Source organism: Solanum pennellii, chromosome 1, assembly GCF_001406875.1.
Source record: "Solanum pennellii chromosome 1, SPENNV200".
NCBI classification, from domain to species: Eukaryota; Viridiplantae; Streptophyta; class Magnoliopsida; order Solanales; family Solanaceae; genus Solanum; species Solanum pennellii.
Genome location: NC_028637.1, coordinates 85,783,270 through 85,795,489, shown reverse-complemented (window position 1 = coordinate 85,795,489; position 12,220 = coordinate 85,783,270). Strand labels below are relative to the sequence as shown.

General features: G+C 33.3%; 2 protein-coding genes across 6 annotated transcripts in view; both read left to right on the top strand.

The window, feature by feature from the left end:
• The first annotated feature begins 75 nt into the window (after positions 1-75).
• LOC107024168 (lipase-like) lies at positions 76-8,900 on the top strand. The gene is made up of 11 exons (XM_015225115.2): positions 76-405; positions 501-570; positions 1,235-1,320; positions 1,683-1,748; positions 1,938-1,985; positions 2,076-2,143; positions 6,455-6,527; positions 6,614-6,775; positions 6,960-7,154; positions 7,746-7,834; positions 8,449-8,900. Exons 2-11 carry the CDS (start codon positions 504-506, stop codon positions 8,657-8,659), a joined length of 1,065 nt encoding a protein of 354 aa, XP_015080601.1. The 5' UTR covers positions 76-405; positions 501-503; the 3' UTR covers positions 8,660-8,900.
• A 2,750-nt stretch (positions 8,901-11,650) lies between these two features.
• Positions 11,651-12,220, top strand: part of LOC107008350 (lipase-like) — a 12,836-nt gene continuing 12,266 nt past the window's right edge. For 4 of the 5 annotated variants that reach the window (XM_027913919.1, XM_027913917.1, XM_027913920.1 and 1 more), the window contains exons 1-2: positions 11,651-11,980; positions 12,076-12,145. Coding sequence is in view for 1 of the 5 variants with exons in the window: in XM_015207346.2 (XP_015062832.1) it covers positions 12,079-12,145 (67 nt within the window). In the remaining 4 variants the exon portion in view is untranslated. The remainder of the gene's footprint in view (positions 11,981-12,075; positions 12,146-12,220) is intronic. The other variant, XM_015207346.2, reaches the window with a different exon arrangement.

The window sequence follows — 12,220 nt, the reverse complement described above, 5'->3', positions numbered from 1 at the left end:
TTTTTTGTATACAACCACCAACCTCACCAAATTACATAATGGGATGAATCGATTTATAAGTAATTTTTTTAAATATTATTTTAAAATATAAAACGAAATATTTGGACGCTAATTCCGTATCGGAGTCACAATCGGTCTATGTACGCCACCGCACGGCGGCGTTTTCTCACGGTGACCTGTAGATGTCCAGTACCGTCACGAAAGTATTAATCCATAGTCAAACCCAATTTCACCTTCTTTTAAGCCAAAAATCTTTGACTCTTCTCCATTCTACGTTTTATCCTTTTCCATAAATTCTGCATTCATCGCCGGTTGACATTGCTCGCCGTCGCCGGTGCTCACAAAGAACAATAAAAAATTCAATAGGATAACGGAGCTCCTAGTTAAGCATCTTCAAGTTTCCAGGTGATCGGTTGTTTGAATTTTATCTCCTGATTTCTATGTGTTTTTTTAGGTTATTTTTTTTAGCTGAGCTTTTTGTTTTGGACATTGTTATACAGGTTATGGACGGAAAAAATTGGTTAAAGGTGGTTATTTTTCTATGCTTAATTGCGGTTTCAACTGGTAGAGGTAATCATGATTTGATAGAATTATTAATTACTACTTAGACTAGAATTTTAGTTTCCAAAGTAGCGTGTTTACTTGGATGATTAGCTATGACATTAATGTGGCTAGTTTCTTTACTTCAAACATATTTCAACTAGACGATAAAATTGTCTCTATGCTATGTATAGTATGCTTTATTGGATGGTTTTGCAATCCAAAAAATTTAGCATGTTTCAGAATATTTTTACATTGAAATTCTTGTATCTGGAAAGTTATAACTGGACTACTGTTAACTTTATTTATACAACTATTTTTCTAAAGTATCCTAAGAAAACAAAAAAAAAATTGGTATATGATTCATTTCATATTGAACATGTTAAAGTTTAACACTTATGTTAAACTCAAACTAGGACACTTTTGAGATGGAGGATTGAGGTAGGCATGGTGGAGCTGTTAAGTGGATTATGCAAACACTGATAGGTCTGCTGTATGTTTAGACGTTTGAACTCTTAGTTTCTGCTTAGTGCAAGCTGATCAAGACTTTTTTTTCACCAAGTTATTTTACTAATATATGTTATGAAGTTATTTTTCTGTTTACAAACTGATCTTTGTGATTGTCGCCATAAACTGTTCTTGTTGATCACCGTTAACAAAATTTCTAGATGGCTTACAACTATTTTGTCAGCAGAATTCAAAGTGAAGGCCAAGAACAAGCATCATGCAGCTATCTACAACCACACCCTTGCCACCATATTAGTGGAATATGCTTCAGCAGTAAGTTCTGAGAACTTCATACCTTTTTAATATATTTTTCCAAATTCTTTCTGGATCTGTTGTAGTTTCGGGGCCACAATGGTTATAAATGTTCTGTATTTGGAATCTTGGAGGCTTCATCACTTGAGTTTGAAATACAATTGTATTAAGTATTTTATTAAGATTATTAAATGCTTTTTATGTAGTTTTAACTTCTATATTTCTGGAACCCCTGTCCTTTGTTTTTCTGCACTTCTTATTTGCAGTTAATGGTCGACATTTGCCACTTCAGGCTGCTCCTGTAATGCAGTAATTACTTTACATTGTTCACTTATATTTGATATCAACTAGACTGTTACCCAAAAGTTCCCTTTCATTTGCAGGTCTATGTGTCCGATTTGACAGAATTATTTGCCTGGACTTGCTCAAGATGTAATGGTTTAACCAAGGTATTCTATATGGATCATCATCTTATAACACCGCTTCATGTTAAAAAAAAGCTTCATAAAAATATCATAATAGTTACCTTGTAGGATCCAAAAATAAATATCACACGTAGTTTTCATATATGATTGGTTTGTTCAAGCCTTCATTTTTAAGTTGTTTTGAATGATATATTGTGGTTTTTCCTTGAGCAGGGATTTCAAATTCTAGAGCTCATTGTTGATGTGCAACGATGCCTTCAGGTGTGTATTACACTATGCAGAAGTAAGCTTGCTCTTAATTAGACACACTAAGCCGCTACTATGTGATCTAATACCCACTGCCCATTGCAGGCATATGTAGGTGTGGCGCAGGATCTTAATGCCATTGTTATTGCATTCAGAGGCACTCAAGCAAGCAGGTTTGGATACCATTGGTCCACTGCCCCTTACTTCATTATCATAATTGTGCAACATTAAATTTAATTTATGGGGTTTCAAAATTTGTAGTTTGTGAAATAGTCATTTACGTTAGGTCTTCGAGGGAAAACCATTCTCTCGAAACGAATAATGATATGCTACTCTTTAAATCCTGTGAACCTAATGAAAGTCAGTAAGAACCTCATGACTGAGGTGATAAAATCATGTTAAGTTGTAAAATTATTAGAGAAAGTTATACTTATACATACTTTGCTGGCCAGCTGTCTGGGTCCAAGTTGGCTATTGATATTCCATGAAAATTTGTTATGTTGAAAACGAGAACTGGATCTAAACCACCTTTTACGATGTTGTGGATGCTTACACCAATGGGGGTGTATAACTAACTAATGTTCTCCAGCTGAATTTGTTGCAACAAAAGAGGCAGAGATGCTATTGATAGAATTAGCTGTCCACTGGATTTTGGCTTTTATTTGACAAGCTGAAGAGTTTTAATTGATCGTTTTGACATGTAAACATTTTTTCTTAATTTCTCTTCTTTCAACCTGAATAGTCCTAATCATTGTGTAATGTGCTTGAAAAATCTTCTGAGGCAAGGGAAAGCCTAGTTTTCTGTAGCAGTCATTTAGGGGAAGTGGAAACGCCTATGAGATCTGCAACTTTTGTCATGCCTGAGGTCATGTCTCACTTTTGCACCTTTGAGAGTTGTTTCTTGAAGAAAAACAAAAAAGAAAGCAGAAGAAGCTTTATCTAAAAGATAGGATAATTTAGCTGTTGAAGCTCATTTTAGCAAGATGTTTAGAAGGGATAACTTAGTTGTTGAAGCTCGTTTAAGCAAGCCAAATCATATGTACATGTTGAGGAAAAGCCAAATTGTCACGACCCAAAACGAGTCGTGAGTGACATCCACACTTAACTACCTAGGTGGACGAACCAAGAAATTTAAATCCCAACATGTACCAATAATTCAGCTGCGAATAACAAAATGTTGCGGAAGCTTCAAAATTTATTAACTATTGTTTTCCAAAACCTGAAAGTCATCACAACAAGGACATCTAATCTCCAATTACTAAGTCTAAGAATATCAAAGACACCAAAATAAATGAATAAAATGGTATGTGTCCGAAAGTATAGGACATCATGTCATGACCGAAAGAATCCAACACGAGCTTGAATGAATAGCTCACCCTGGAACTTGATATTCGGGAGGCTGGCTAGAGCTGAGGGAAATCTGAAGTCATAGGTACACTCGCTGCATTTCATAAAAGGAAAACAAAGAAAAACACAAGTAGGACTCAGTACGGGGGCAACATGTACTGAGTAGGTATCATTGGCCAACCTAAAATAGGAACTAATATACAGTAAATAATAATATGAACTCAACTATAGCACTTAACATGTGATAAACAACAAACAACATGAACAAGTATCAACAACATTAAAGTAAGCTCGTAATAAGTCAATGATATCAAGATCACACATGAGGACTCATGCCTCCAAACCAAACCATTTTGGGAGTTGAGTTCTTTGAGATTGAGTACCTTCCATTAATTCAACATGTTTTTCCTTTAATATTGTCTTGTCGGAACGTGACACTCCGATCCAAGAATACCGTGTCGGAACGTGACACTCCGATCCAAAAATACCGTGTCGGAACGTGACACTCCGATCCAAGAATATCATTAATTTATCATTTAATATCACCACTCTTCTATGCGTTAATAATATTTCATTGAGCCTTCTTTATTCAAGGCATCACTTCAATAGAGAGGGTTCAAGATTATAAATTCCACGGTCTCAGGATTTCAGACCAATCACAAAACACACAACCAAGCCACACAACCACACAATCAAGTACATAGAAAACTTCACAATATCATTCAATGCATATCAATCACTATTAAGAGTTTACTATCAAATAGCATAAACTATAACCTACCTCCACCGAAGAACCAGAGTCACGCAAGCTACTTTTCCAATACTTTTCCTTTCCTCAATGCTTCTGAACCTTTCCAATCTATCAAATATATATGCATATTTGTAAGTTAACGAGTCTACAGACATCATATTACTCTATGTCTAGCCTAGACCCAAAATTCACCTAACTTTATAATCAATTTCCTAAAATTCAAACCTAAGAGTAGGTCTTAATTCCTCCACTTAGCACAATTTTAATAATAATCATATAGTATAATACACCAAATATTTAATTACCTATCTCAATATATCAAACTTTGATTTCTTATATCATAACAAAATTATAATATTAAAATTAGGCCACTGGTTACGAAACCAGTGGCAGGCTAGCAACACCATGAAGCCAATTTCATTTTAACGTACATAATCAAATTGATTATGAATTGCAAACAACACCCCAGTTGCTGGTTATTAATGATTGACTCAACTTTCCAATCACCATTCAACTTAAATTCTTCAACCAATCAACACCTTCCTAACCTTAACTCTAATCAATCATATATACCAACTAAAAATTAGTCCAACAGTCAATTCTCTTCTTAAATTTTGTTAACCCAAATAATATTATAATACTAATTTCTATATGCAACAATATTATAAATAGACACAAATTGAACTCACTCGAAAATCACAGAAACCATCATGCTTTCCTCTCTCTCGTCTAAATTCAATAATAATAATAATAATAACAATATGACCCTTACCTTAATTCACCTTGGCATTTATCAATATTATATGCATATATTTGTTGACACAAATTTCAACAGAAACTCAATAGAAATTTGATGCCACTCATATGGCCATGTACGACAAATATATATGAAATCTATACACACTAAATACTAACCTACTAATTAAATAATCAAACCTCCCTTCCATCACACAATTAATGTTTTCCATATGTATACCTTTGTCTTAACAAATTGCATTCCGACGAACATTAAGAATTGAAAACGTAATTTTACCTTGATCAAGGCTTGCGGCTCCTCATGTCGTCTTCAGATAAGCCTTGTCCTCAATTTGATTTTAACACATGAGCATTACTGCCCTACATGTTATATGTAACTTATTATAGAAATGGACCACTACTAATTTTAATTTTATCTTCTTTAACCATCAACTAAATAAGTAATTAAAATTACCCCACTAATTTCATAAATATAATTACAAATAGTCCAACATACTCATTTAGAATCTATCGAAAAGTATTTTATGAAATAAAATGCTTTAATGCTCAAAACGAACAAAGGAGTCGTTACAACCGTTTGCATAAAAGCAAGCATGAACCAAACAACACCCAGTTTTCTAGGTTTCTTCTGGATTTTTCTATTGAAGATATTTACTACTAATAGAATAAGAAAATTTCAATGTTGGACATTGGGCTTCCACTTCCGGCTTCATCACAAGTGAAAGACTCACCCTTTGCTTCAAGACATCTTCCCTTATAAAATAAGATTCAGCCATTATGGAATTTTCTAAGCACCAAGGTACTTGTGTATTTGCCTACTTATAGTTACTCCCTCTGTCTATATTTGTCCACTTTCCCCTTTACACACCCCTTAAAAATTGTAAATAAGAAAGGGTAATTTTACTAATTTACCCCAGTCACATACACTATGAGGATGGTGAAAGGAGATATATTTTACATCCCGAAGTGGCTATAATTGGAGTTACCATTCTTTCTGGTACAGAAATTCCCATAAAATGGGAAATGCCCCATCTTTGAGTGCGAAGTGAATTATTGATTTACGTAATTTGAAATAACAAATTTGGTTTACGACGAAACCTAAAGAAACCTTTTTTGGAATTTTACAAACTTGTTTACACTTTCAACAAGAATTAATTGTAAGGACAAAATGAGAAATTTAATTAATTCAATCTTGGTTTTGTAAATTGACAAGTAATTTGGGATAACTTTTTTCAGTAACATGGACAACTAATATGGGTCGGAGTGAGTACTATAACTTCTTGTGATTTTGGTTTCAAAATTTTGTTGAGGAATTTGAATCTCTTGACCATAATATATTATGACTGTTGATTCATAACTTGTGAACCAGGAGTGGCTGAAGCTGCTTCAATCAGAATTCTGTTACTTCTTGTCTTCAGGTCTAAGCTGTGAAATGTTAAGATTGTCTTTTGTTTGTTGATGTTCACGGTGACCAAGTTTAAAATCTAATAACCTCTGATCAATCTGCTCACGGTTGTGATGTAATATGCATTATCTAAATTACTGTATAGGAAATAAGCTATATGGTCTTTGGCTCTACGATTCAACATATATTTGATATGAAGTTCAAGTTTTAACTTTTTGGTTACAGCCTACAGAATTGGATTGAAGATCTATACTGGAAGCAGCTTGATATATCTTATCCAGGAATGGAAGATGCAATGGTGTGTGTTGACGCCAAGCCTCTTCTGCTTCTATTTTGTTTTTTAACATTCTTTTCTGCAAATTAGTCATCTCTTCCTCTTTCCAGGTGCATCATGGATTTTATTCTGCTTATCATAACACGTCATTGCGTCCAGGAGTGCTAACTGCTGTTAAAAGTGCGAAAGAGTTCTATGGAGATATTCCAATTATGGTGACTGGACACTCAATGGGAGGGGCTATGGCTGCTTTCTGTGGCCTGGATCTCACCGTATGCACTAAAGACTCGCCACTCTTTTTACAAAAAATCACTGTTTACATGTTTTGACTTGCCATTTAGAAATATAGGTCACATCTTAAATATGACTGATCTTGCATATCCTTGTGGACATTTGCCATATGATGCAAGAAATATTCTCCAACTCGCACTTAATGGATCTATCTTCTTATTCCAGGTGCATCTTGGATGCCAGAATGTTTCGGTTATGACATTTGGACAACCACGAATTGGTAATGCTGCATTTGTGTCCTACTACAGAGAACGGGTCCCCAATACAATTCGTGTTACAAATCGTCATGATATTGTGCCTCATTTGCCCCCTTACTATCAATACTTCCCTCACAAAACTTATCGCCATTTCCCTAGAGAGGCAAGTTCCTCAACTCAAAACCCTGTAGTGCTTGATTTTAAACTGCACAAGTCTAGTTGTAAGGAATGATGATCTCTATACATAGAATATCTTGAGTTCAGTAATGCAGGCTAATTCGTAAATTCAAATCTCAAGAATTTAAATTTGTTTAGCTATTTCAAATTTACACAGTAATGTTAAATTGTGAATTTTTCTCTATTAACCAACTTTCTGCATCTCTGAGATTATATCTGTACAGTATATTAAATACCGGAGATATGTTGAAATGGTGTTTTATGAATTTATAAAAAAAAAAGAAGGTTGTCAATAATTGTATTTTTTTTGTAATTTCTTCACTAAGAAGTTACATTTGAATATATGATAGACTCATGGTAATAAGTCTTTCTCATTGTGAGCATTCGAACTATAATTGTATTTTTTTATAATTTCTGCACTAAGAAGTTACATATGAATATATGATAAAGACTCATGGTAATAAGTCTTTTTCATTGTGAGCATTCAAACTATGTTTAGATACAGTCAAGTGACTCTGCCTCTTGCTGTCTTGATTCGTGGTTGCATTATGTTGACTGTGAGATTTTGAACTTGCAGGTCTGGCTTTATGATCTTGGCTTTGGAAGTTTAGTTTATACAGTTGAAAAGGTCTGCGATAATTCTGGGGAGGATCCTTCTTGCAGCAGGTAAAGTTTCTCTTTCATGTGCTCAGCTGCATTGGATTTCTTCAAATTGCTTTCATGCGGTTAGATTAAGTTAAACTACAAATGCAAACAGTGGAAAATGCTTATGGCAAATCATAACAAGTTTGAGGGCACATATGGATCCATTTTATAAAGCATTATGGCGAAAATGCTGATACATCATACAACTTCCATTTGTCAAATAAGAAAGCAATTTGAAAAAAACAAAACATTAAAATAAATTCTAACAAGAACTTTCTAAAGCTGTATGAGGTATGTGAAACACAGCCGTACATAATTGTGATGATGCAAAAAAGAAAAGAATAGAGTCTCTCTCACTTTCCTTGTTAATAAACAAACAAGAAAGTGAAACCATAAAACACTGGTATTTGGTAAGAGAAGTGGTAATTTTACTGCTGAACCATGTTGTAACGAAATAATCTGTCATCTTGCTGGTAATTTAGGATCCAGAAAGACCAATTTTTGGATTAGAAACATTTTGAGACTGGAGACACCTAAAGGTGGTACACTCCTCTCTAATTATCTTCATAGTAATAAACGACTGGCATGTTACTAGATCTGTTGGCCTCTTTATAACTTTGATCACATCTTTGTAGGTCGGTGAAAGGCAACAGTGTTGAGGATCATGTGAGATATTTTGGTGTAAAATTATCATGTGATGTATCAGCGGGGTGCAGAATTGTGATGGGTAATGGTCTAGCATCGTATCACACAACAGACAACGACGGAAATATCATCTTCTCCAGAAATATATCTTCTGTTTTGAGAATGAATGTAGAGTCTAGTGAGGAAGGGAAATCATTATAGAGATTATTTGGATTACCATTTGACTCTCCAAAATTTGGGAGAGCTAAAGCAGAGTTTCCCACTCAAGGTAAATGTATAGAGCTAGTCAAAGTGTGCCAGTTGTGTCCTGTTGCTTGTGTATATAGTTCCTTCTAATTTAACTTTGTTTTTGTTATCGTTTTTTACATCTTATCCATGTAAATAAAAAGAGATTAAAGTATTGACTTTATCATATATGATTAATATTCTGTAAATTCGTAAACGTAGCTATCTGTTCCTTTTGAAAATTTGTCCTCTAAACTTCTACTTCGAGAACTGAAACTCTCGTTCAAATTTTTACTTGAAAAATGGACAATACTCAAGAAACGTAAGGTGTTTTAGGACTGTCTGTTGAAGTCAAGAGAGACCAAGAGAAAAACTTAAGAAATCTGAAAATTTTGCAAGTTTAAAATGGAACAAAAGATCTGATCTTTATCCCTTTAAAAGGGAAGGTGTAATGGTCGACTTTTTTCCAATTTTGGCCATATATTGTCAAGTAGGTGACCCACCTACTTGGCCTTTTGACTTACGCCTTTGGGTACTTCAACACTTGTTGGGTCTTACTATCAATTAATCATTTATTCTTGTCAATCAGGGCCATAATTAATGCAAATAGGTGATCCACATATTTGGACTTTTCACTTGAGCCTTTCTTTTGTACTTAAGATTATTGGGCCTTGGCCCGTTTTCCCCTTATTCTTCTACTCCACTTGGGCCAGATTAATGCAAGTAGGTGGTAGAGTACTTGGCCCAGTTACATAGTAAAAAAAAGAGTTTAGTAGGTGATGCACCTACTTGGTCCTTTGGAATGATCAATAAGTCAAAGTAGGTGATGCACCTACCTGTCACCTACTAGCTTAATTAAGTCAAGCAAGCAACTCAATTATTCTATTCCATTTTCTAAATAGTAAGCTCTTTTTCTCCAACTTAGCTCTTAACTTTCAACTTTAAGCTCAATTACCACGCTACTATCTCTAGTTCAAATACTTTCGTCAGAGTTAACTTGCATACACATGCTGAAACGTACAAGACGTTACATCATCTTTCGAGCTAGTTTAAACCAACACTAATCATATAAGAAACATGATCCCTTACCTATACTATAAGGCTATGTCAAGTATCACATGGATAGAACTAACATATACATAATACAGGTTGTTACATTGGAGTTGGATATCTGTATCAAGTGTTAGTGTTGGGTCGTGTGTCACGATTGATTTTCGGGTCGAAAGTCGGGGTCAGATTCTAAATTTTGAATTGTTCGCCAATACCATGTCCTAGTTCAGATGTTGGGGTGAGGTATTCGAATTGATTTTTAAATCAGAAACTATTTTCTTAAAAATATTTTCAACTCTCTAATAGAAAATAAAAGATATTTTCTAAAAAATATTTTTCATTAACCAATCAAACATTAAAAAACATATAAGTTTTTTTTACTCACCAACCGAAAAGATAAACTAGAAATTAATTTATGAAAAACATTTCCTTCTACCAAACAAATGAATACCAAATGGTAGCTAAAAAATAGGGGTGTCAAAAGAATATGAAAAGTTGACCGACTGAACTTAATCGAACCGATTTATGTTATTTTTTCAATAAAACCTTGGACTTTTATTAAGTGTATAATCATCCCGAACAATAGGGATGATCTTTTTAATTTATGAAAAAACCGAAAAAATTCCAACTGAACCGAATAACTTTTCATGTATGTAAATATATGTTATATATTAACTTTATGTTAATTTAATATATAAATATATTTTATGATATTTTTCAAATATAAATATAATCCAAGTCCTAGGCCTCCGTGACTAGACGATTTTGGCTGTTCGCATTTAAATTAACCTTTACTTAATTAGTTTTAAAACTAAAAGATACTATAGTAGATACTCTATCAAACAATACCTCAAAATCTGTGCAAACACTTAAAGATCAAACGGTAGGGCAACAAATAGTCACATTTTTGACTTTTTGGTGAAGAATTAAAATATTTATTAAGAATATATTTGCGAAATAAATATTTTAATAGTAGTATACTTTGAGTTGATATAAAAGTAAACCCCCCTCTATGCAAACACTTAAAGATCAAACAATAGGGCAACAAATATTCACATTTTTGTCTTTTTGGTGAAGAATTAAAGTGTTCATCAAAAATATATTTGTGAAATAAATATTTTAAAAGTAGTATACTTTGAGCTGATATATTAAAAATAACCCCCCGCCCCAAAATTTAACCGAATGATACCAAAAACAAACCATATGATTGAAATGATTTAAAAAATCTAATTTTAATTACATATTATAAAATAACTCAAAAAATTATAATGATATAATTTTTAAAAAACAACCAACATAACCGTACCATTAATACCTCTAACTAAAAGACGATCAAGTATTTAAAAATTTGGCATAATCCATTTGACTGACGTGCAGCGGACACATAAGTACCAAATGTAGCTAAAAGAGGATCAAAAATTTGAAAATTTGGCATAATCCAATAAGTGATGTGTAAATTAACAGTGACGAGTTTGAAAATGGATATTCTAATATTCCAAAAAAATTTAAGAAGAAAAAAAACCTACTTAGGGGAACACTACATCATAATTGAGTTCCATTTTACAACAAATTACTTTTAGCCCTACCAATTTATTTTCTCATTTTATCAACATGGATTGTGACACATGATTGAAAGTGCACCATTCTTAATCAGATATTTCGAATTAGATCTCTAAATATAAAAAAAAAGTTTATTGAAAGCGTTATTTTCAAATAAGACAATATCTATTTTGTAGCTAGTTGAATTCAATATAAATTCCAAATAAAAAATAAAAATTTATTTTTCAATTTTAACTCGACACAATTTTTTTTTGATTAAAAGGAGGGATTACATAGACTTTTTTTTTTGTATACAACCACCAACCTCACCAAATTACATAATGGGATGAATCGATTTATAAGTAATTTTTTTAAATATTATTTTAAAATATAAAACGAAATATTTGGACGCTAATTCCGTATCGGAGTCACAATCGGTCTATGTACGCCACCGCACGGCGGCGTTTTCTCACGGTGACCTGTAGATGTCCAGTACCGTCACGAAAGTATTAATCCATAGTCAAACCCAATTTCACCTTCTTTTAAGCCAAAAATCTTTGACTCTTCTCCATTCTACGTTTTATCCTTTTCCATAAATTCTGCATTCATCGCCGGTTGACATTGCTCGCCGTCGCCGGTGCTCACAAAGAACAATAAAAAATTCAATAGGATAACGGAGCTCCTAGTTAAGCATCTTCAAGTTTCCAGGTGATCGGTTGTTTGAATTTTATCTCCTGATTTCTATGTGTTTTTTTAGGTTATTTTTTTTAGCTGAGCTTTTTGTTTTGGACATTGTTATACAGGTTATGGACGGAAAAAATTGGTTAAAGGTGGTTATTTTTCTATGCTTAATTGCGGTTTCAACTGGTAGAGGTAATCATGATTTGATAGAATTATTAATTACTACTTAGACTAGAATTTTAGTTTCCAAAGTAGCGTGTTTACTTG